This window comes from Leguminivora glycinivorella, chromosome 12 (genome assembly GCF_023078275.1).
Source record: "Leguminivora glycinivorella isolate SPB_JAAS2020 chromosome 12, LegGlyc_1.1, whole genome shotgun sequence".
NCBI classification, from domain to species: domain Eukaryota; kingdom Metazoa; phylum Arthropoda; class Insecta; order Lepidoptera; family Tortricidae; genus Leguminivora; species Leguminivora glycinivorella.
Window position 1 is genome coordinate 2,688,689 of NC_062982.1, and position 21,981 is coordinate 2,710,669.

Sequence of the window (21,981 nt, forward strand, 5' to 3'; positions counted from 1 at the left end):
GTTCGACATTGTATGTATTCCTTAATTAGCGAGCTATTATGTAGTTCTAGTCTCGGACTAGCAAAAGCGCGCTATTGCAAACTTGCTGATAGTTAAGACGATACAGGAGCGAAAATGCTAAAATGGAAAAGAGCCCCCCTTTCAATTCGGGAATTTTAGTTAATTATACTAATATTAACTAGATTTATCGAAAAAAATTGTCCATTAAGAATAACTCAGTTAAAAGATATTGCGCAAAAATCTTTAAAATCGAGGTTCCGCTCTCGATTATTTCCTCCTCGAAAACTTAATCAATCGGAACGAAATTTGAAAATCTGAATAACAATGAAATAATCTGTGTGGGACCGTTTAGTTCTTTTGACTAATTGTTATCAATCTTGAGACACCTTATTTTTGCGCCATAATGAAAAATTCCGTTAAAAAGTACCCAAAAAATCGACGTTGTCTCAACTTGCCTCTGTCACAACTCACATCGGTCTCTTCTTTTGTACAAACAACAGATACACCCAGAAAAATACATAAAGATATAGAAGATATTGTAACACAGGAATATTGATTCCGTAAACAAATAAAACAGAAAAGCAAAGGGAAGATGAAAATGTAATAACAACCTCCGTCGAAGGACGAGGAAACGATAAAGGTTAGTTTTCTCTTATAATATCTAAACAAAATGTACAACAAAGACATAATTATGTAACTCCGTATAGACAGCTCAGTCTTCGAAAAAAACGTGCCTCAGAACCAGCAAAAGGTACGGCGGCCTAGATGGCGTCACACCTTTGGGGGATGCTTGGCTAGATGGCGCTAATGTTCATATTTGAAATTTTAACACATATCAAGCTAAGAATATGGGCCAAATTGTCAAACCTGAGGTGTCGAGAGATGGCAGTCTATACACATTTTACTTCGGCAGTAACTCTCTATATAATACTCAATTAATGTTGTTGTTAATAATTCAAGCATTGGAAAACATGGAAAAAGTGGACCAGTTACTTTTAGCGCCATCTAGCCGAGCGTCCCCCAAAGGTGTAACGCCATCTAGGCCACCGTACCTTTTCCTATAGGTTCTGAGGTTCGTTTTTAGGGTTCCGTAGTCAACTAGGAACCCTTATAGTTTCGCCATGTCTGTCTGTCCGTCCGTCCGTCCGTCCGCGGATAATCTCAGTAACCGTTAGCACTAGAAAGTTGAAATTTGGTACCAATATGTATATCAATCACGCCAACAAAGTGCAAAAATAAAAAATGAAAAAAAATGTTTTATTAGGGTACCCCCCCTACATGTAAAGTGGGGGTTGATATTTTTTTTCATTCTAACCCCAACGTGTGATATACTGTTGGATAGGTATTTAAAAATGAATAAGGGTTTACTAAGATCGTTTTTTGATAATATTAATATTTTCGGAAATAATCGCTCCTAAAGGAAAAAAAAGTGCGTCCCCCCCCCTCTAACTTTTGAACCATAAGTTTAAAAAATATGAAAAAAATCACAAAAGTAGAACTTTATATATACTTTCTAGGAAAATTGTTTTGAACTCGTTAGGTTCAGTAGTTTTTGAGAAAAATACGGAAAACTACGGAACCCTACACTGAGCGTGGCCCGACACGCTCTTGGCCGGTTTTTTTCTAAGACTGTAGCTGTCTATACGCAGTTACATACTGCGTCGACAGGTCTGGCTCAGTCAGTAGTGACCCTGCCTGCTAAGCCGCGGTTCTGGGTTCGAATCCCGGTAAGGGCATTTATTTGTGTGATGAGCACAGATATTTGTTCCTGAGTCATGGATGTTTTCTATGTATATAAGTATGTATTTATCTATTTAAGTATGTATATCGTCGCTTAGTACCCAAACTACAAGCTTTGATAAGTTTGGGGCTAAGTTGATCTGTGTAAGATGTCCCCAATGTCTTTGGTTATATTAACAGCCTTTATTCTGTACCGGTCTGTGTTTCAGACAAAACATGGTGAATGAATATTCATATTTACAGTAGGCCTAGCACATGATGGCCGCGGGAGTATGTCGCCGCGAGATAGACTACCCGTCCTTATGTCATTAATACAGTTAGAAGAAGACGTGGCATCTATCTCGCGGCGACATACTCCCGCGGCCATCATGTGCTAGGCCTACTGGTCGAATGCGGCGTCGAGAGATACCACCGTATACCAAATTGAAGTAAGAGGTTACCCATATCTTACTTATTCTTCCATTATCCTGGCTATAAATGAAATATTATTTTTCCCCTCACTAGTTCGGAAACAGGTGTTTTGTCCTTTAATACCAGCGGGTAAAAACGCATTTTATCCACTAGTGGATAAAGTAATTTGACCTTGAATAAAGTCAAATTAACTGATTTAAAATTGATAAAAGTAGGTGAATCTAGTAATAAAGATGATTTACCATCTGTGGAACTACTGGAAGCAGTGATAAGTCGTTTTTCAATACACAAATAACTTTGCCCCCTTGTATAACAAATAACTCTGAACGATGAAACAGATATGTTGCTTTTCCGGTTTTGCTATATACTCGTATAAATGGATCCAGTTGTCATTGTTTTTCCTTAGTTTCTCATAAGGACGATTACAAATGGTTCTTGGTTTCTCAAAACAAAATAAGATCTGGCCCCGTAGCCGAATGGCATTTCTACGACGCTAAACCGAAAACGAAACGCCGCGAAAGGTAGTCTGACTCTGTAGCGCCAATACGCAAGAGCGATAGAGATATAGCGATACGAGCGTTTCGTTTCGTGAGCGTTTGTGTCATTCGGCTACGCACGCTGTTATTAATGACTCAGCAGGGAGCGTACTTTTCATGCCGATGACATTAATCTGACGTCACGCTCCGTATAGGATGATCACAAATAGTTTTATTGTAAATTATTAATCATTAGTCGTCAATCATTTTAATCATATACAAATTACTTCAAATACAGTAGTCCATTTACATGTGGCATAAATAATACCTACTTGAAATGTGAAACGTGAATAAAATTATTTGATTTGTTTTTATAAATAAATTTAATTAAATAGTATTGTTAACAACACATTACAAGAAATACGTAGAAAAGAGAATTTCTCTCTAACGTAAAGCACACCATCCTTCTTGCATTCATTACCATGCAAAGAAATTAATAAGTTAAAATGATTGATGACTAAATGATTAATAATTAACAATAAAACAATTTGTGATCACCCTATATGGAGCGTGACGTCAAATTGATGTCATCGGCATGAAAAGTACGCTCCCTGTAATAATGAGTAGAATCGAACTTTGTATTTAAAACCTCAAATTGGAGACACGCTGTATAAGGATATAGGCTGAATTGAGGAAATTGATATTCTTTCGTATTATATATACAGACTTTTATGTCTGTGTCGAGGTAAAGCAGTAAATGCACTGTGGTCAAAATAAATATGACTGATAATAAACCTTTCAAATACTCCATTATCTTTGCCATTGTCATGTTTTTGTAATTATGTATTACTAGCTTTTTCCCGAGGCTTCGCTCGCGTTAGAAAGAGACAAAAAGTAGCAAATGTCACTTTCCATCCCTTCAACTACATCGTCTATATATATCCACTTAAAAAATCACGTCAATTCGTCGGTCCGTTTTGCCGTGAAAGACGGACGAACAAACAGACACACACACTTTCCCATTTATAATATTAGTATGGATGGTAAAATTTCACTTGTACGGCTAGCCAGCGAACCTTGCGTGTCCCTAAAAAAGGAATATTTACTTTTTTAATCAACGCAAACTGAATTAAGATAATTTTCACACAATTTTACCAAAAAAATATAATCCTTTTACCATTTTACGAAAACTCAATTTACGCGATGTAACATTTTGAAAACACACCCTGTAGTTGATGGCGCTTTTAACGTCTTCTTCTAACTGTATTAATGACATAAGGACGGGTAGTCTATCTCGCGGCGACAATTCTAACCTAGCGCTTTTCGCTGCAAATTCTAACCTAGCTCGATTTGTTTAAAGTCTAAATTTGATCGGCAACTTGTGAACGTCAGTAACTCCGCACAAATTTTCATCAAAGTATATCAAGGTGAAGTATGCTCTATGTGTGTTAGGTAAGGTGTTGATTCGCTTAGAGGCAGCAAATTGTAAGTAAAGCCTGGGTAAGTTGCAACGCAATGAGAAAATAAAAGTAGTTTCTCTAAAATAGTACATTTCGATACAAGTGCGAAAAGAGTAAGTTCGAAACGAGTGGCGATAAATTAAAACACGACCGAAGGGAGTATTTTAAATCGACATGACTTTGACTATGAGCTATCGGCTATAAAAACGAACAAAAGATAATCACTCCCGTGCAAATAAAAGAGACACGGCGATATTAATAGTTCACCGCTAGGCGAGCAACTATAAACATCGCCGTGTCTCTTTTATTTACACGGGAGTGATTATCTTTTGTTTGTTTTATAGCCGATAGCTCATAGTTTACTAGCTCGCGGTGGGACCAGTGCCTATAGCATCGCAAGGTTGATAGGTCCTAAGCTTTCCTTCCACTTTAGGAATTTTGAAGGTAAAAATACTCGTCTTTAATAATTTTGTTTTACGTTTCTCCATTGACTCTGTTTGCGGTCGAGCCGCGTTTGGCGCTGCCCGAAGCTAAGTGTGAACTAATGAAAAGTTACAGGTGCTTGCCAGTTTACACTTAGTTCCTAAACTAGGATGTACGTAGCACGTAGGTTGAACTTTAACAAAACATTACATATTTTATACCAGTAGATATTTATCCTTATAAAAAACACAATTGTTTAAAGGCAGCATGAGACTTGTCATGAAAACATAGACCGAAAACATACCTACTTGTCTATGTCTTCCCAATAACAATTCGTTTAAGATCAAAATGTGATGGTTTATTATTTTAAGTTTTATTTTTAGGTAGTTTTAGTTTATTACTTTAAGGTTTATTTCGTAAGTAGGTTATGTTCAGTGTCTTTTATGTATATTTTTACTTTGATTGTTTCTGCAATAGGTAGAAACATTTACAAAAAAAAGAAATTAGTACATGTAACAAAATATAAACTTTGTTACCTATGTAATTTTAGTCAGTTTTATTGCCTGTCTTACTACCTTCAATATTTTGACTCTGTCTGCGATCGGACCGCGCTTGCGCTGCCCGAAGCTAAGTGTGAACTAATGAAAAGTTACAAGTGCTTGCCAGTTTACACTTAATTCGTAAAGGCTCCTGTTTGTAATGCCTTGGTCCTGTTGCGTTAGGTAAGTAAGTTTATTTACCCTGAGAATTTATTTCCTCTGTTTAGGCCTCTTACACCAACGAAAATGGAGGGTTAACCCACCATTGTATATGGAATTTGACCGATGACAGACCACAAACCCTGTGTTAAGTGGTTGGTGCAAGTGGGTTTAGAGTTTTTGTTCAAATTGTATTAATATTTTAAAAATACTGGCAGCAAATAAATCATTTTCACTTTTTTAAGTTACTAGAACTACGTAAATTATAAACTGAAATAGCTACCATACACTAAAGAAAAAGCGACCAATTCCAGCGGTGACTGACCTAGGAAAGGAATCGAACCCAGGTCTTCAATTTACGCGGCTAAAATCGTTATCTTTAGACCACCCGGCCGCTGCGGTTACCCGTCAAATTTTCTCTAGAGTATGGGTGAATTTTAAATAAATCGCAAATAACAAAATAACTTCAACTATGTTTTTAACGACACCCGGGACATTCAATAAGTAGTCAATTGTTGATAGAGAAAGAAAATGTCACCCTGTATTTGAAAGATTATAAATAAATAAATCTATGGGTGCTAAACGACGATATACATACTTAATTAGAAAACATCCATGACTCAGGAACAAAATATCTGTGCTCATCACACAAATAAATGCCCTTACCGAGATTCGATCCCAGGACCGCGGCATAGCAGTCAGGGTCACTACCGTGTCGGTAGTACCGACTGAGCCAGACCGGTCGTCATTAGGTCAGGATTTGGTGCTCTTTGACCAACTCTAATAGTAGGTAAGCAAATAAATGTGTCCTTACGCCACCTATACCTACGAATCTACTCCCGAATCTGTGCCCCAAAATGTATAACATTAAAAATTAAATTTCCATAAATTTAGGAAGTTAGGTATAACAATGGCTACTCGTATGTACGCAGGTTATGAGCCGCACCATCCTAAATTCCCTCTCTAGGGCACAGAGATTTCCCCTATGTGCCCGTTACATTAAAAACAACATCGCCTATATGTCACTCATATGAGCCATAAGCATTTGGCCGACCCGCAGTCATTAAGACGGGTGCCAACATCCGTTTCCGCTCCAGTTTCAAGTTTCGAAGCGAAAGGGTACCTAGCCAACATGGCAATCGCTTATGTTTCGTAAGTGTATCGTAGATATCTCTCCCTGCTCCTCTGGGTACCGAGCACAAACGCATACGATATAGTATTTTATGCAACAGGCGTTTAAAGAGGTCAGAAAAGACGAGTGGCGTGGGTAACAATTTGAGGCGAAGCCGAAAATTGTTAATAAAGACACCACAAGTATTTTTTGACTCAGTTAAACACCGTTACAATACTTTTTCTTCAATCATGCACTTAGTTTTGAATAGTTTTCGTGAAATTCACATTGTTTCCTGTATTTCGCACTGGTTTGCACTGTCAGCGCAGCTGCCCAAAGCCATCCCGCGCACGCACGCAGTATCGTCATAACAATGCGTTGCCATGGTTACAGAACCAAACAATGCGTTTTCAGTTTTTTCGTTACTGCGCGCTTGCGCGGAAAGCTGGCGCACGCTGGCTTTGGGGAATAGACTTTTATGTAGGGTTTAAAGATCTATGCACTATTCTGTAAATGACGAATAACAGTTCGGTAGTAGAAAGATATCATTATCGTCGCTTTATATATTGTTTTTCCATATTGGCGTGACAGAGACAGACTGCGTTTCGATCGGCGTCTAGCGTCAACGATTCTCATTTCGGTTAGGCCTGGGAGCTCTTCTGTAGTGGCGCCAGAGTATAATAAAGAGTACTAGTGGTACTATCGTACAGTATGGCCACTCCCGCTCCCCGCTGAAAGTGCCGCTCATCCCCTCTCGGTTACCTCACAGTTACCGCCTGTCAAAAACGCGAACAGTCGAACTGTCATATTTCACTCATACAAGCATAGTCCGCGTTCACCTACACGAGCTTAGACTGTGTGCTAGGAATGCGCCTCTTTCAATATATTTGATCGCCAGTGTCCGAGGTGTGGTGGCGCGACAGAGACAGACTGAGTTTTGATCGGCGTCTAGCGACAGCGATTGTCACTTCAGCTAGGACGACTGAAGGCTTAGTTTTACCGTTTATTGTTATGGCTGAAATATATAAGAATAGAGACAAAAGAGATTTAGGGATAATATGAAATGTCCACTTAAAAACCAGGATTGTTTACAAACTAGCATTGTACCAAGCATTGTAACGTTTCGGAAATGGCCGATTACAAACTAGCATTTTCCAAAACGTTTCGGAATTGGCCGAGTTCTTAAAGATTTGTATTGTTGTTTTTGGCGGTTATAAAGCCCTGTTAAACCTTAAGTCATAAATAGAATTGTAAAACGTAGAATAATTAAAAATACATTTAAGTTTTTTGAATTTTTAGATATAGTTTTTAGTACTGAGACACTTTTCAGATTGAATTTTTAGATATAGTTTTAGTACTGAGACACTTTTAGATCTAAGTATTTTGCATTGCTTTACGAAGTAAGTCTTAGGTTTTACAGTTTTACCTAATTTGTCTTATAAGCCCCTAAAAATTTAAAAACCTTTCCTTTTTTAGGGTTCCGTAGTCAACTAGGAACCCTTATAGTTTCGCCATGTCTGTCTGTCCGTCCGTCCGTCCGTCCGTCCGCGGATAATCTCAGTAACCGTAAGCACTAGAAAGCTGAAATTTGGTACCAATATGTATATCAATCACGCCAACAAAGTGCAAAAATAAAAAATGGAAAAAAATGTTTTATTAGGGTACCCCCCCTACATGTAAAGTGGGGGCGGATATTTTTTTTCATTCCAACCCCAACGTGTGATATATTGTTGGATAGGTTTTAAAAAATGAAGAAGGGTTTACTAAGATCGTTTTTTGATAATATTAATATTTTCGGAAATAATCACTTCTAAAAGAAAAAAAAGTGCGTCCCCCCCCCTCTAACTTTTGAACCCTATGTTCAAAAAATATGAAAAAAATCACAATAGTAGATCTTTATAAAAACTTTCTAGGAAAATTGTTTTGAACTTGATAGGTTCAGTAGTTTTTGAGAAAAATACGGAAAACTACCGCTCTTGGCCGGTTTTTTTTATACTTCACCTTTCAAAGCTTTTAACGGCTAAAATAATTTCAGTGGATTATTTCTTTCCCTCTAAACAAACGTAGCACCTCATTTTAGAGAACGCCCCGTACATAATTGTTAAATTCAATTTAATATTTCACTCAGAGCTTTCCAGGAGTCCACTTTTCCTAAAATAATAAGCAGGAGCTTTGGTTAAAATAAAGGGCATTTTAATGAAACGTAACACCTTTTATTTCTAGAATAATTTAGTAGCAGAAATACAGTACAGTACAAATCCTTGTTCTGCACAATCTTAAATAGTAATTTTCCATACAGATGGTGCTTTTTTACGCACTAGTGCGAGAAATGATTCATTTTTTGTCAGGTCGAAACTTCGGAAGGCCATCTGTACTGAAAAACGTCGTACGATACACGTGTGAAAAGGACATTCGTAACTGGTGTCGATTTCAACAAAGTGAGTGTTTAAATTTACGAATTTCCTTTTCGGTCGTGTTTTTACCTATCGCCTCTCTTTTCGAACTACCTCTTTTCCGCACTTGTATCGTAATGTACTATTGTTTGTATAACCGCTGGTACTGATATTGAAACTCGAGCAAACGAAAAATTCAAATATTGAACTGCAAGAAGCGATTGGTTATAAAAATGGAATCTTGAGCGTTGCCTTGTCTCTGAGTGAATCGTAAGAAACTCATGACAAGAATAAGAGCACAAAATTGACTGTAAAACGCGAATTTGTTTTAATGTTTTTTATTTCAAATAGATCCAATTTCTAAAGTCCAAGAACCAACTAATGGGTTTCAATTAGAAGTAGATAAGTAAATGATAGGTTGCAATAAGATGCACTGAAGATTTGCTCGGTCCTCGGCCTTTTCATAGTGGATCGAGTCACAAGACCGAGCGAATTTGTTAAATTTTTGATGAATGTAGATAATAATAAATAATAATAAGAGACGGGCAAGGGCAACATCCGTTCGATGTAGGCAAAGAGCATTGAATCACTACGGGTGTAGGTACCCCTTACATTTCATTAAAGTGTCAAAGGGCATCTACGCGTTGGCTTCGGCCCCGCGCACGCCTCCCAAAGGTCCGGAACACCATTGTTCCGTGATGGGAAAGACAAACAAAAAAAAAATATAGGGGACACCTTACACCAGCGGTTCTCAAACTTATTTTCCCATGGAACCCTTTTAGAAAGTAAAACATTTGACGGAACCCTTAAATTATTTTTTTTATTGCAATCTTTATTTCAATAAGCGATCATGATAGTAAAATCTAATCACTAGATTCTAATGTGAGGTATTACATGGAACTGTTTTTTTTTTATTTTTTAACAATTGGTTAATATTTGGTTTTATGGAAGAGAGTTGAAGTTGCATATCAGGTACCCAAAATTCACACGGAGCCCCCAGAGAGGCTTTACGGAGCCCTAGGGGTCCGCGGAGCACACTTTGAGAATGGCTGCCTTACACAGATCAACTTAGCCCCAAACTAAGCAAAGCGCTAATATTGGAACTCGTGCTAATATTGGAATCTTTCGCTTGCTTGGGTATCAATATTGGCACGGTGTACGGTTAAACAACAATTTGCCCCCATGTAAAACAAATAACTACTTTAATCGACAAAACATCTACTTAAACTCTGTCAAACAAGTCAATCAATCAATCAAATATGTCAGTAAATAAGAACAAAGAAAACTATATGCATCCTTTTCTTTAGGGTGCTAGAGAAAAGGATACCTATAGTTTTCTTAGTTCTTATTTACTGACAGACTTGTTTGACAGAGTATATTATTATATAACCTTGTGATCATAGATTGTAGGAACATCATAATTTCTTTTTGTCTATGCTAAACGTCATAATCTTATGTAATCTTAATGCATTCTAATGTCATGAACATATTTTATTTACTGCTTTTTTTAATATTTTTTTTATATTCTAGCTTATTTTTATCAAAAAATGTAATTTAGATAACTGAAGAAATCGCATAGTACCTACCTATTGTTCATGAGTTGATTTTATGTGTATTATTGTTTTTTTTATTGTGCATATCTCCAGCAGACAATGGGCGCAGGTTTAAATTTGTATTATTTTGTAGTTTTATAAGTAACTAGCTTTTGCCCGCGGCTTTTCTCGCGTTAGAAAGATAAATAAAATAGCCTATGTCACTCTCCATCCCTTCAACTATCTCCATCTAAAAAATCACGTCAATTCGTCGCTCCGTTTTGCCGTGAAAGACGGATAAACAAACAGACACACACACTTTCCCAATAATAAAACGTGCAACTCGTGGCGGGAGACAAATATTACTAACGAGAGTAAGTTTAATCGCGACAGCTTGCCGGAGCGATTTAAAGACTCGAGTTTGCAATGTTCACGTCCCGGGTTAAACTCGTTGTTTTTCATCACACATCCAATATAATAATAGTTATTTTCCCCTCACTAGCTCGGAAACACGTGTTTTGTCCTTTAATACCAGCGGGTAAAAACGCATTTTATCCACTAGTGGGTAAAGTAATTTGACCTTGAATAAAATCAAATTAACTGCTTTAAAATTGATAAAAGTAGGTGAATCTAGTAATAAAGATGATTTACCACCTGTGGAACTACTGGAAGCTGATAAACGCATTTTTTGCGTTGTAGTTTCCTCGCTATAGTGAGGGGAAAAGTTTTATCAAGGGTGCAAAGATGTATTTTAACGCGGAGTGTGGAATTGAAAAACGTGCACTTGAAAGGAATGTATAGTTGATTCTATGGTTCGAAGTCCTGAACTTTGCGAGTTTCTCAACACACGAAAAGTAAAATACATTCGCACCCGTGTGTTAACACAAAACTTTTCCACTCATTATAGCCAGGAAAGTACAACGCAAAAAACTCGTTTATCTCTGATTCCAGTAGTTCCACAGCTGGTAAATCATCTTCATTACAAGATTCACCTACTTTTATCAATTTTAAAGCCGTTAATTTGACTATATTCAAGGTCAAAATACTTTACCCACTAGTGGATAAAATGCGTTTTTACCCGCTGGTATTAAAGGGTAAAACACGTGTTTCCGAGCTACTGAGGGGAAAATTTGATTGACGATATGTTGACAGGACAGGCACATTGACGGTTCAGTGGCATCGGCGTTCCATATCTCTTGTAGGCGATGGGAGGAAGTGAATCAGGTAATTATTGTTATTATTTTTGTAGATATACACCGTGTTGTTATTGAATTCCGTTAACTTCGGTATAGTCCATTATAGGAAACAGAATATCATAGTTAGTTTTTTTTAATTCGTAAATTTCTGAAAAACACCATACACCTGCGATAGATGTTACATCCATTTCTGTTAAGAAACGGGCTTTGTGTGTTCGATATGCGATTGACATGTTATAGTTTTAACACTTAGTGTAAACATCTATCGCCTATCTATCTATGGATCTATATACACAAAAAACTGTTTATTTCGGCAATTATTTAACATAAATAAATCAATATTTTTATGGCATAAGTATTTTCACTTTTGCATACATTAAGAAATTACTTGAAATTATATTTTAGTTATTATAAGGTTAAAAAAATATTTTTTCATAAATATGTTACATAGCGATTATAATTTGAGTCGTAAATAATCGGTATGTGTCTTACAATCACATAACTAGATTTTATTCTTAAGGAACAAAATACAATTTGTGCACTTTATCGTCACATAGTTATTTAATCATATGATTTGAATTAACTATGTTGTTGTTTATTTGTAATTTATCAATTCATTTTCGAATAAATTATTTCAGAAAAACCACAATTTAATACTATAAGCTTAATACACAATACTATAATAAAAAACTCGATTTAATTAATATATTACTTTACTACCAATACATTACAACTATAATAATATATTTATTCCATTAATTTATATGAATGGAGGTTATTTCAGTTACAAAGTTGCTCAATGTGGTATTATGTAAACATTTACGCATTGAATAAGTTTTCATTATGCATGTTTAACTTGAAAAAAACCGGATAATCCTAGTCTGGCTCGAACACCGAAGGTTACGTGTACATTTTACTATTTTTTTCTCACAACTATACACCGTGTTTCACTTAACACTAAAAACCTGAAAACTGTTTGTTCAGAATCGAGAGTAGAATCGATTGAGGTATATCTTGATGGGGGTAATATTTTTTGTTTTAATTTGTATTATTAGTTATTGTTTACGTGCCCATTCTACAAATTCGTAATACAACATTGTGTATATCATATTGTTAGAGGTTGTATACCCTTTTCAGTATTTAAGGATATTAATACTGGCTGGTTACTTGGACGATTTTTTTTTCTGCTACGAAATAGACGTTGTGCGTCAGTTTAAATTTAAAGTTTATCATAAGTCATAACAAACTGAACTCGTACCTAATTACAACCTTGTCATTTTGAATTTTAGGTTTAAATTTGCTTACTGAGTCACCTGTCCAATTTGAAGTTTACTGTGAGACAGGTTAGTGCTTTACATTGCCATAGCTGTCTATTGGTAAACCTTGTGTCGTTGCAGTAACGTACACAATTAAACAGTTTGAAGGCTTATGATGGTAGCTAGCAATTATTTTATTGAGTGTAGAGTTAAAAGCCGAGTAGAGCTACACAGAAAATTAAAAATTCTATTTAAACAAATAATAATCATCAGATTAAAAAATGAACATTCTAGATACGTTTAAAAAAATAAAAATCAGTTGGGGTGTCTGAGGTTTTGAGTGATACCGGAAACACGGTGTATATTAATAATCATGTACTGATGTATGGTGTAATACGATTTATTTTCCGAATTTTATAGTTTAGGTCAACCGGAAGTACCCTATTAATTTTGACTTCCTTGAGAGTGTAGATTTTTTTTCAACTCAATTAACCTATGTTGTATTTACTTAGAAATAAGGTTTTTTTACAGCTTCAAGGAACGGTACAGTACACTTGAGTATAGGGTTTTTCCGAAATAAAGAATATTGACAAATAGATAAACGGATAGACAAGAAAGTACATAATTGTATAAGGGTTCCATTTTTCCCTTTTGATCCGAAAAAGATAAAAAATCTTTGTCATTCAAAACTTTATGTGATTTCTCAATTCAGCTTTTTTTCATTTATTAAACATTTCATTTTCATTAATTTATTGTAAAATGTTTCCAGAAAGGATAGGTAGATCTTATCACACAAAATTTCATACAAAACGATGTCTTGCCACTTCAAGGCAATGATAAATCACTTGCTATTTTTTTGAGTTACTTAGCATAAATTTATCTTATTTCGATAGTTTGTAATATACGTTTACACACACTGAACCCTACACGAAATTTGTCAGTATACTAAACACTATAAATTTCTGACAGTTAATCTTAAAAATCAATTTGAAATGATTTATTTTTTACTAATATTAAAAAATAACTATTCGGTCAGAGTGAGTACTTTCAGACATAGTCTCAATAAAAAGGGAAACTACACTCTGTCTCATTTATAGAGGTTATACTTGACGACAAACCCAGCTGCCATACACCATTTAAACAAGTTTTAAAAGATTTTTATAAGAAAAGCCTGCTATGTGACGCAAAACACACGATCTGGAAACATTCACGATTTCTACAAATAGTACAAAATTATCGCTATGTATGAGATTGTACAAATCGGGCACAAACATCTAACACATCTTATTATACAATATTTAGAAAAATATAGCTATGTGTCATAATTCACATAGCAGGCGCAATTCCAAAACTGCTGTTATAAGAAGATAATGTAGTTATGTGATTTATTGCAGTTAGCGATTATAGGAAGAACATTCAATGTATGGGCGTCACATAGCGAATTTTGCACGCGCAGCGACGGTATGGTTTTTATTAGAATAAAATAAGAATTTAATAAAACTAACTCTATGCCATTCTGTTACCTATAATGGACCTAACTATATGCCGAAGTTAACGGAATTCAATAAAAACACGGTGTATATTCAATAGTATAGGTAATAGTATCTTCTTCTAATCGTGTCGAGGTTGCTTTCTGTTTTATACATTAAATTTGTAGAATACTAACCATATATTTAATTATTATGTAATTGCGTACTAACAACAATGATCTCAGTTGGTCCTTGAAATAAATGAATTGAATTGAATTGAATTGAATTGAATTGAATTAACAGCTCTGGGTGCGTAGCCGAATGGCACAAACTCTCACGAAACGAAACGCTCGTAGATATCTATCTCTATCGCTCGTGCATATTGGCGCGACATCGATAGAGCCAGACTGCCTTTCGCGGCGTTTCGTTTTCGTTTCGCGTCGTAGAAATGCCATTCGGCTACGGCACCTGGCTGTCGCGTCTCTCAGATCGAGCTCAGGGGGGTTACCATGCCATGACGTACTAAAGACGTTCAGTTTAGATTGAGAGAAAGGGACACAGCTATAGCAGTTACATAGCTCCGTCCCTCTCTCTCAACCTAAACTGAACGGCTTTAGCACGTCATGGTAACCCCCCAGAGCAGTGATGCGGGCATGCGGGGCACGCCAGGTGTAATAGTATTTATGTATATACATTTTTTTTTCTTTATTTAGAAACAAACAGTCATATACAAGAAATAACAGAAAATAAGCAACAAAAAACCAGACCTATAGTTTCCTTAATTGCACATATGAATTACGAAGCTAATACTTTATACACAAAAGAAATTGTTTTGTAAAGATAAGAGTGTTTTTTTTATTTATTAAGTATTATTATTATTTTGTACTCAATCAAATGCATTAAGTAATTTTGTCCAACAGAGTGTCAATAATATATTGACATGTAAAGAAAAACAAAACGAAAAGAAAAAAAAAATTAAAGATGTAAAAATGTGGGCGCCTATACAACATTAAGAAAAGCATGCTTTGAACCATTCAAACAACATTTGTAGTTCAGTTATATGGTGTATAATATATGTACATTATCTAAATGCTTGCTTCAGTGAAATTGTTGTACAATTAAATATATCCATGCTCTTTAGCCTATCGTTAGTGTTAAACAATTTACATGCACGCTTAATAAATTCATTACGAGCATAACAAGTCCGACTGCGGGGAATTGAGAAAAGTTCTTTTTTGCGACATTGGCGCTCTCGTCTGCGCGGAACCCTGAAACTTATTTTGTGAATCAATGTACATGATAGATTAAATAGAAGATCATACCATCCCATATATTAAAATGCCACCGCCTAAGAACGCGCATACACTATACCACACATAGATGGCGCCACAAAAAAAATGTCTTGTAACTTTCGATTATACTTGTAAACTGCGTTAAGTGTCACTTTTGACATAGGTTAATGGCTCGAAAGTGATATTTAACACCAATCTATAAATAATCGATGGCAACAAGATTTTTTGTGGCGCCATCTATGTGTGGTGTAGCGTATGCACGTTCTTAGGCGGTCGCATTTTAGTGTCATGGGACGGTATAATCTTATTTTAAATATAATAATCTATGTTCGTATATAAACACACCTCTGCGCAAGACACAGTGCCACTCTTCAGCGATCTCGGTCTTGAAAATAAACAAAATTAAATTATGTCATTATAGTGACCACAATTGAACCCATATACCCCAGTCTACTATTTCTTCTTCTTCTACATACATTTATGGATTACTAGCCTTTGCCCGCGGCTTCGCTCGTGTTAGAAAGAGACAAAAAGTAGCCTATGTCACTCTCCATCCCTTCAACTATCTCCACTTAAAATGACACGTCAATTTGTCGCTCCATTTTGCCGTGAAAGACGGACACACAAACAGACACACACACTTTCCCATTTATAATATTAGTTTGGATTTGCGGATGGTGGTTAGCGGTGGAGAACGCAAAGTCACTAGTATACTTCATCTACCTATATCGCTATTTAATTACCCCCTTATTAGAATAGAAAAAACTTTATTCAGGACGCTTAAACAATATAAATTGCAAAAAGATGTCACAAAAATTGAAATAAAACGTCACTGAAAGGTTTCCACTCAGCTTGGTGTCAAGGTACCTTTTGGATACTTTGACGCTGATCTTCCGTGTTATTCATAAACGTACTAAAGTTATCAAGCCGATAAAATTCGTTTGTCCTTTTCTATCACAGTAATACGTCGAAAAGGGACAAACGAACTTTATCGGCTTGATAACTTTGGAGCACGCTTATAAATCCGTTTATTGCAGACAACATATGGTCCAATTAAAATAACAGTACAATTAAAATAAATAAATCACAGTTCAAAATAAATAATATAATATGAATAAGGGTATTATTCTACATCGCAAACTGTCTAGAACGCAATGGGCCCACAATATTCCGTAAAGCGATATCGACGAAGCCCCGCTTCCGCGGGGCCCCTTCCCTTTAATATAAAATTGTCTGTATATGTTGACAGTAACAACAACAACAACTACCGATAGGCCCGACTGGACCATCGTGTGGCACTTCTGGTTCTTTAACTTCGAGCGCCCTGGGGCCACCGTCTTCATCGCTGGCGTTAGCATAGTAGGTACAATTTAGAAAACGTTACTTACGGCTCAGCCACGACATTGGACTAAGCGCGAAAGCGGAGAGCGGCGGCCATACATTGGAGCGATACACAGCGATGGGACTTTTCATTCGCACGTATGACTGCCGCTCACCGCTGTCGCGCTTGGACCAATGTCGTGGCTGGGCCGTTAGCGTCGAGGAAGGAAGGTGTTCTACAGGTTGCCCTTCGGCACAGTATAAGGACGACTCAGTAGTTAATCTCCCGCGATCGGTATTTGGCTCTCTCGCACGCGACACGCGCGACCTTGCCAGCGCCACAGCGTGGCGCGTACTGACGCGACCGGCATCATTCGGTTCCGCATATACTCTGTGCGCCTCGCTCGCGCAGAGCGGTACCACGTATAAAAAAGAGTACTATCGTACAGTATGGCCACTCCCGCTCCCCGCTGAAAGTGCCACCCACCCCCTTCGGTTACCTCACATTACCGCCTGTCAAAAACGCGAACAGTCGACCTGTCATATTACACTCATACAAACATAGTACGCGTTCACTTGCTGTACTTGACTTCGGGGAGTGTGCTCAAGAGCTACAGGAGCTTATTCCACCGTCCCCATTCTACCATCGGACTCTTACGCACGGCCGGTTTCCATGCTTACCTACTTGGTAGATATTCCGCGAATTCGCACGAAGCGCTTTGCTTCTTCTTTTCCTATGCGCACTGCCAAGGGTGGAATTCCTTGCCGGCGGCTATATTTCCGAGCTCTCGAGGCATCTTCTGGGCGAGCTCACTCCATTATAGGCCACGTCTTTACCTTTGGCTAGCCTGTGGCCAACAGTAAGCCCATTTATAAATAATAAAAAAAGGAAAATATTTGTAATGACATCTAGCGTCAATCACGCGTCAAATAGCGTAAATGTGACACCCTTACCCGTATTGACCATATTTAAATGCAAGATTAGTGGGTCTCAATATCGTTGTGTGTGCAACCAGGGGCGGCTCACTCCGCGATTCTATCGCCGTGCTACAAGTACATTCCGGCGGCCGCGAGTTCACGGCCTAATCAGTGGTGGCGCGCGTTCTCACGGAACGCACGTTCGCACTTTCTATTGTTATTTTACGTCGCGAGTTTTTTTTAAAGGTTCAAATGCGGTGTCCGCGTGTGGAATGGCTAACAATGCTAAGTTATGAATAAAATATGTACCATAGGACATTCTTACACAGATCTAGATTAAGTCCCACGGAAAAGTTCAAAGTTGGAACTTAAACCAAAATACTGTATATATACCTAGAAAGAACCCAAGACTTAAACATAAAATAGTATAAAATTTTATCTGAGTAATTAATTCGTTTTAATCCATAAGCAACCCTATCACCCAACGCTGCGCACGTGCGGCTGGTTTCTTTGTAAAAAATTTGTAGGCATTTTAAAAGGCGGCATTTCGTGAACATCAAAGCAGTGGGCCTTCTGTACTTGTACTATTATATATTCTGTGGTGCAACTGTGCATACAATTTTATTTGACAGCTTGTTAAGGGGCAAAGTCTGACGCCACGTTTCCATACAGTTGGCCCGACGCTACGCTCGCGAGACGCTAGATGTGGGGGGACCCTATAGAATGACTATGTCGCAGGTACACTCCTTGTTCCACGTCCCACATTTGCTGCTGTACCGGCGGCTTGGCATACTCACGGCTTTCTGGAGTATCGTCGGCATAGGACTCCTCTGGGGAGCTATCACGGTACCTGTCTTGGCTTTACTTAAGGGCATATAATTAACCGGGCAACTAAAATATTAAACGGGAAGTTAAGTCGGGCATACAATAATATAATTTGGCTGTGTTTTAATATTGTGGCGACAAAAAAAATATATGAGCCTCAAATATTAAGCATCAATATTATTGAAAAAACGGCAGCAAATTTCAAGCGACAAAAATATTTCCGAGGAACATTAAACAATACTTTGGCGACTAAAATAATAATTGGCACCTAGTATTGTAAAGCGTAAGATTTTTAATATTTGTAGTCATATAGATGTTAGCACCTAAATAATTATACTTAGCTCATCGTTTAAAGTAGTATTTAAATTGCGGAGGCAACTAAAAAAAATAATTGGGAAGTAGGTTTTTTAAAACGCATATAAAATCGTTTCTTTATGAAAACGGATTGAAAGGTAGCTACGTACCGATGGTCTCATCGGAAGATCAGCGCTAGAAGTCACCAGCAACACGCTGAGGTGAGGCCATTTCGTGGCACTTCATTCCTTTCTGTCTTCTTGTTATTATGTGTATTTTGTCTTGCCTGTATTTATTCGTGAAAAATGTTTATTCTATTCTTTTTACCGCCTAAATATTAACTTTTTACCGCCTAAATATTATCAAACAAAAATCTACGGAAGTACTCTTAATTTAGAAGATTATTTTGCTCATGAACATCATGCCAGCATAAGATTCGATATTTTAAAATCTGCGGAACGATTTATGCCAATGCATATTCTGAGTAAGGTTTTCCTGCCAAAAAAATGAATCTTTCAGAGTAATGTTAAGACTGCGTAAGGCCGGCCTTAGATTCGATAGAGTAAACGTAATGAAAAGTTAAATTCATTGTATAGAGACGAAGTTGCCAGCACTCCCAAACACCTAATTTCTTACCCATAAGTATAATATTTTGTCGACCATTATATTTTATAAGAATCCTTTTTTTTATTAAAATGAAAGCTCAGGTGAAGTGCCGATGTATAAATTTTAAATGTACTTTTTATGTTAATTTGCTATATAAATATTTTAAAAGAACTGTATATTTTATATTAATAGAGAGCCGTTTTCCTATTAAACTGTATCTCTTAAATTGTTTCCAATATAATAATTCAGTTGCCAAATAAATAGTTGGTACTCGCGTCTGAATAAACCGTAGCCGTAATGACATTAAAATGATACCTCATATTTAAATAATTTGAGGCCACATTTTAGTCGCCAAACTATTGTTTTTGATACCCATTTCTATGGTTATTTAGTCGCCCGGTTAAATACGTGCTACTTAAGCTAGGCAAAAAATGCCTTGTTGCCATCGATTATTTGTAGATTGGTGTTAAGTGTCACTTTCGAGCCATAAATCTATGTCAAAAAGGAGTGTACAAGTTCCAAGGAACCCTCCTTCGTCGGGTTGCCGACGACTCAAAGGAAAATAGACGGAACAAATTTAGTTCCGTAAGCCCTTCCATCACCAGCACACCCTCACCGGCAGAAACACAACACTATGATTAGGGTCTAGTGCTATTTGGCTGCGGTCTTCTGTAATCCGGAGGTACGTCCCCAGTTGGGCTCTGCTCTAGATTCGAGCGACATAATATCCGCTGTGCTGTGCCCTATCACACAAAGCGGAATATTATTCGCTATGCCCTACCTCCTATAAAATGTAATTAAGGAGAGTGAAGCAACGAGGTGTGTGGGATTCCTCCTAACGAGAACTTCTTCTGTTTCAGGAGGAAGAGATACTGTATGATATCTGGATCTGGTACTCATCGGTCTACGTGCCAGTGATGCTGATCATTACGTGCATCGTGTTGGCCGCGTCAGTCTGGGCCATGAACCTCAAGCCACTGCGGGCATTCTTTTCCTTAATTGCTGTGATTTTCTATCTGTGTTAGTGACTAAATATTATAGGACATTCTTACACAGATTGACAAACGACCCCAAGCAGACAGGCTCATTAACTACTACGCCAGGATACGCAGCCGAATGACACAAACGCTCACGAAACGCTCGTAGATATCTATCTCTATCGATTTCGTTTCGTTTTCGTTTCGCGTCGCAGAAATGCTATTCGGCTACGGCACCAGATCGATCAGCGTATTTTAAATTATGTCACGCATTTCGAGATTTTGAAGACCCGAGAAATCTTTCATAGGGCAAATGGACTAAGACCCCAGAGCCTACATTCCTTCCTATTTTTTCAAGGATTAAACAAATGGGATAATGTAGAATTAGTATCGACGTTTAATGTCTGCAAAAGGTCTGGTAGCTCTGGACTTTTGCTCTAAATGTTATTATTTGAGACGTACTGTCACATTGGTAGACCTTCCTTGCAATAACGTTCACAAACTGTCACTTATGCCAGGCGATATACATGCATGTAATTTACACAACTGGCATGCCAGCCGCGTACTAAATTAGGTACTGGCAAATGGACTAGCATGCGAGTATTTCGTACGTGGAGGCATACCAGTTGTGCAAGCTACTGGCATGTGATCATGTGTATCACAGGCCTTGGCGATTCTATGATGAACTCGGTGATTTTTCTCATCTTGCAGTTATGTTCTACTGCGTAATATTCGTGCAAGCTGAGAAGCGGAAGATCTTCTCGACAACGACGCACACAACGACAACAACGACGCCGTGTCCCTGGTGTCCCACCTGCACGACGCCAAAGTGCACCACACCGTCCACACCCAAGAAGATCTTACGCTCGCTAACGATGATTGTGAAGGTTTTAGACAGAATTTGAAGGTGCTGGAGGATGCAACTGCTCTCTTAAGTGTAAGGCCTGGGGCCGATTTTTGAGTCTCACTGTCACTAAAATACCGGTTGAAAACGGTGAATTTCCCATTATTTTCAGTAACAATTTTCTGAATTCGACCGCGTGAGACTCAAAAATCGGGCCCCTGAATGCACGCTCATATTGAGCGTGCAGCGGAGTGGGGCGTGTGGCGCCCATGTCAAACAATAGGCTACTACTTATATTCTGTCAACCAAGTGTCAGTGAATAAGAACAAAGAAAACTATATGCATCCTTTTCTTTAGTCAAACAATTTTCTTAGTTCTTATTTACTGACAGACTTGTTTGACAGAATATAGATCAGATTCATATCGAATTTGGAAAAACAAAATGATTGTCTGCTACAGAAGACATAAAAAACCAATATTTATAGATTTTGGGTATGAAAAGTGTATGATGACTAGAACGTATTTTCGATTAAATGTGTGTGTGTATTTTTTTATTTTGGCCACCAAAAACGCTGTCAGAGATGTAGTGACGTCATCGAAATCGAATCTTACTTCATATCAAAACAATCACTGACATAATGAACATTATGCCTAATACTCAAAAGTCAGAAAATGACGTCAAAATGGTACCGGTATTTTAGTGACAAAATCCTGTATGCGAGATTCAAAAATTGCCCCCC

General features: G+C 37.4%; 1 protein-coding gene across 1 annotated transcript; it reads left to right on the forward strand.

The window, feature by feature from the left end:
* The first annotated feature begins 11,449 nt into the window (after positions 1-11,449).
* LOC125231952 lies at positions 11,450-21,317 on the forward strand. The gene is made up of 5 exons (XM_048137559.1): positions 11,450-11,468; positions 16,707-16,816; positions 18,434-18,541; positions 20,281-20,440; positions 21,109-21,317. Exons 1-5 carry the CDS (start codon positions 11,450-11,452, stop codon positions 21,300-21,302), a joined length of 591 nt encoding a protein of 196 aa, XP_047993516.1. The 3' UTR covers positions 21,303-21,317.
* Positions 21,318-21,981: the final 664 nt, after the last annotated feature.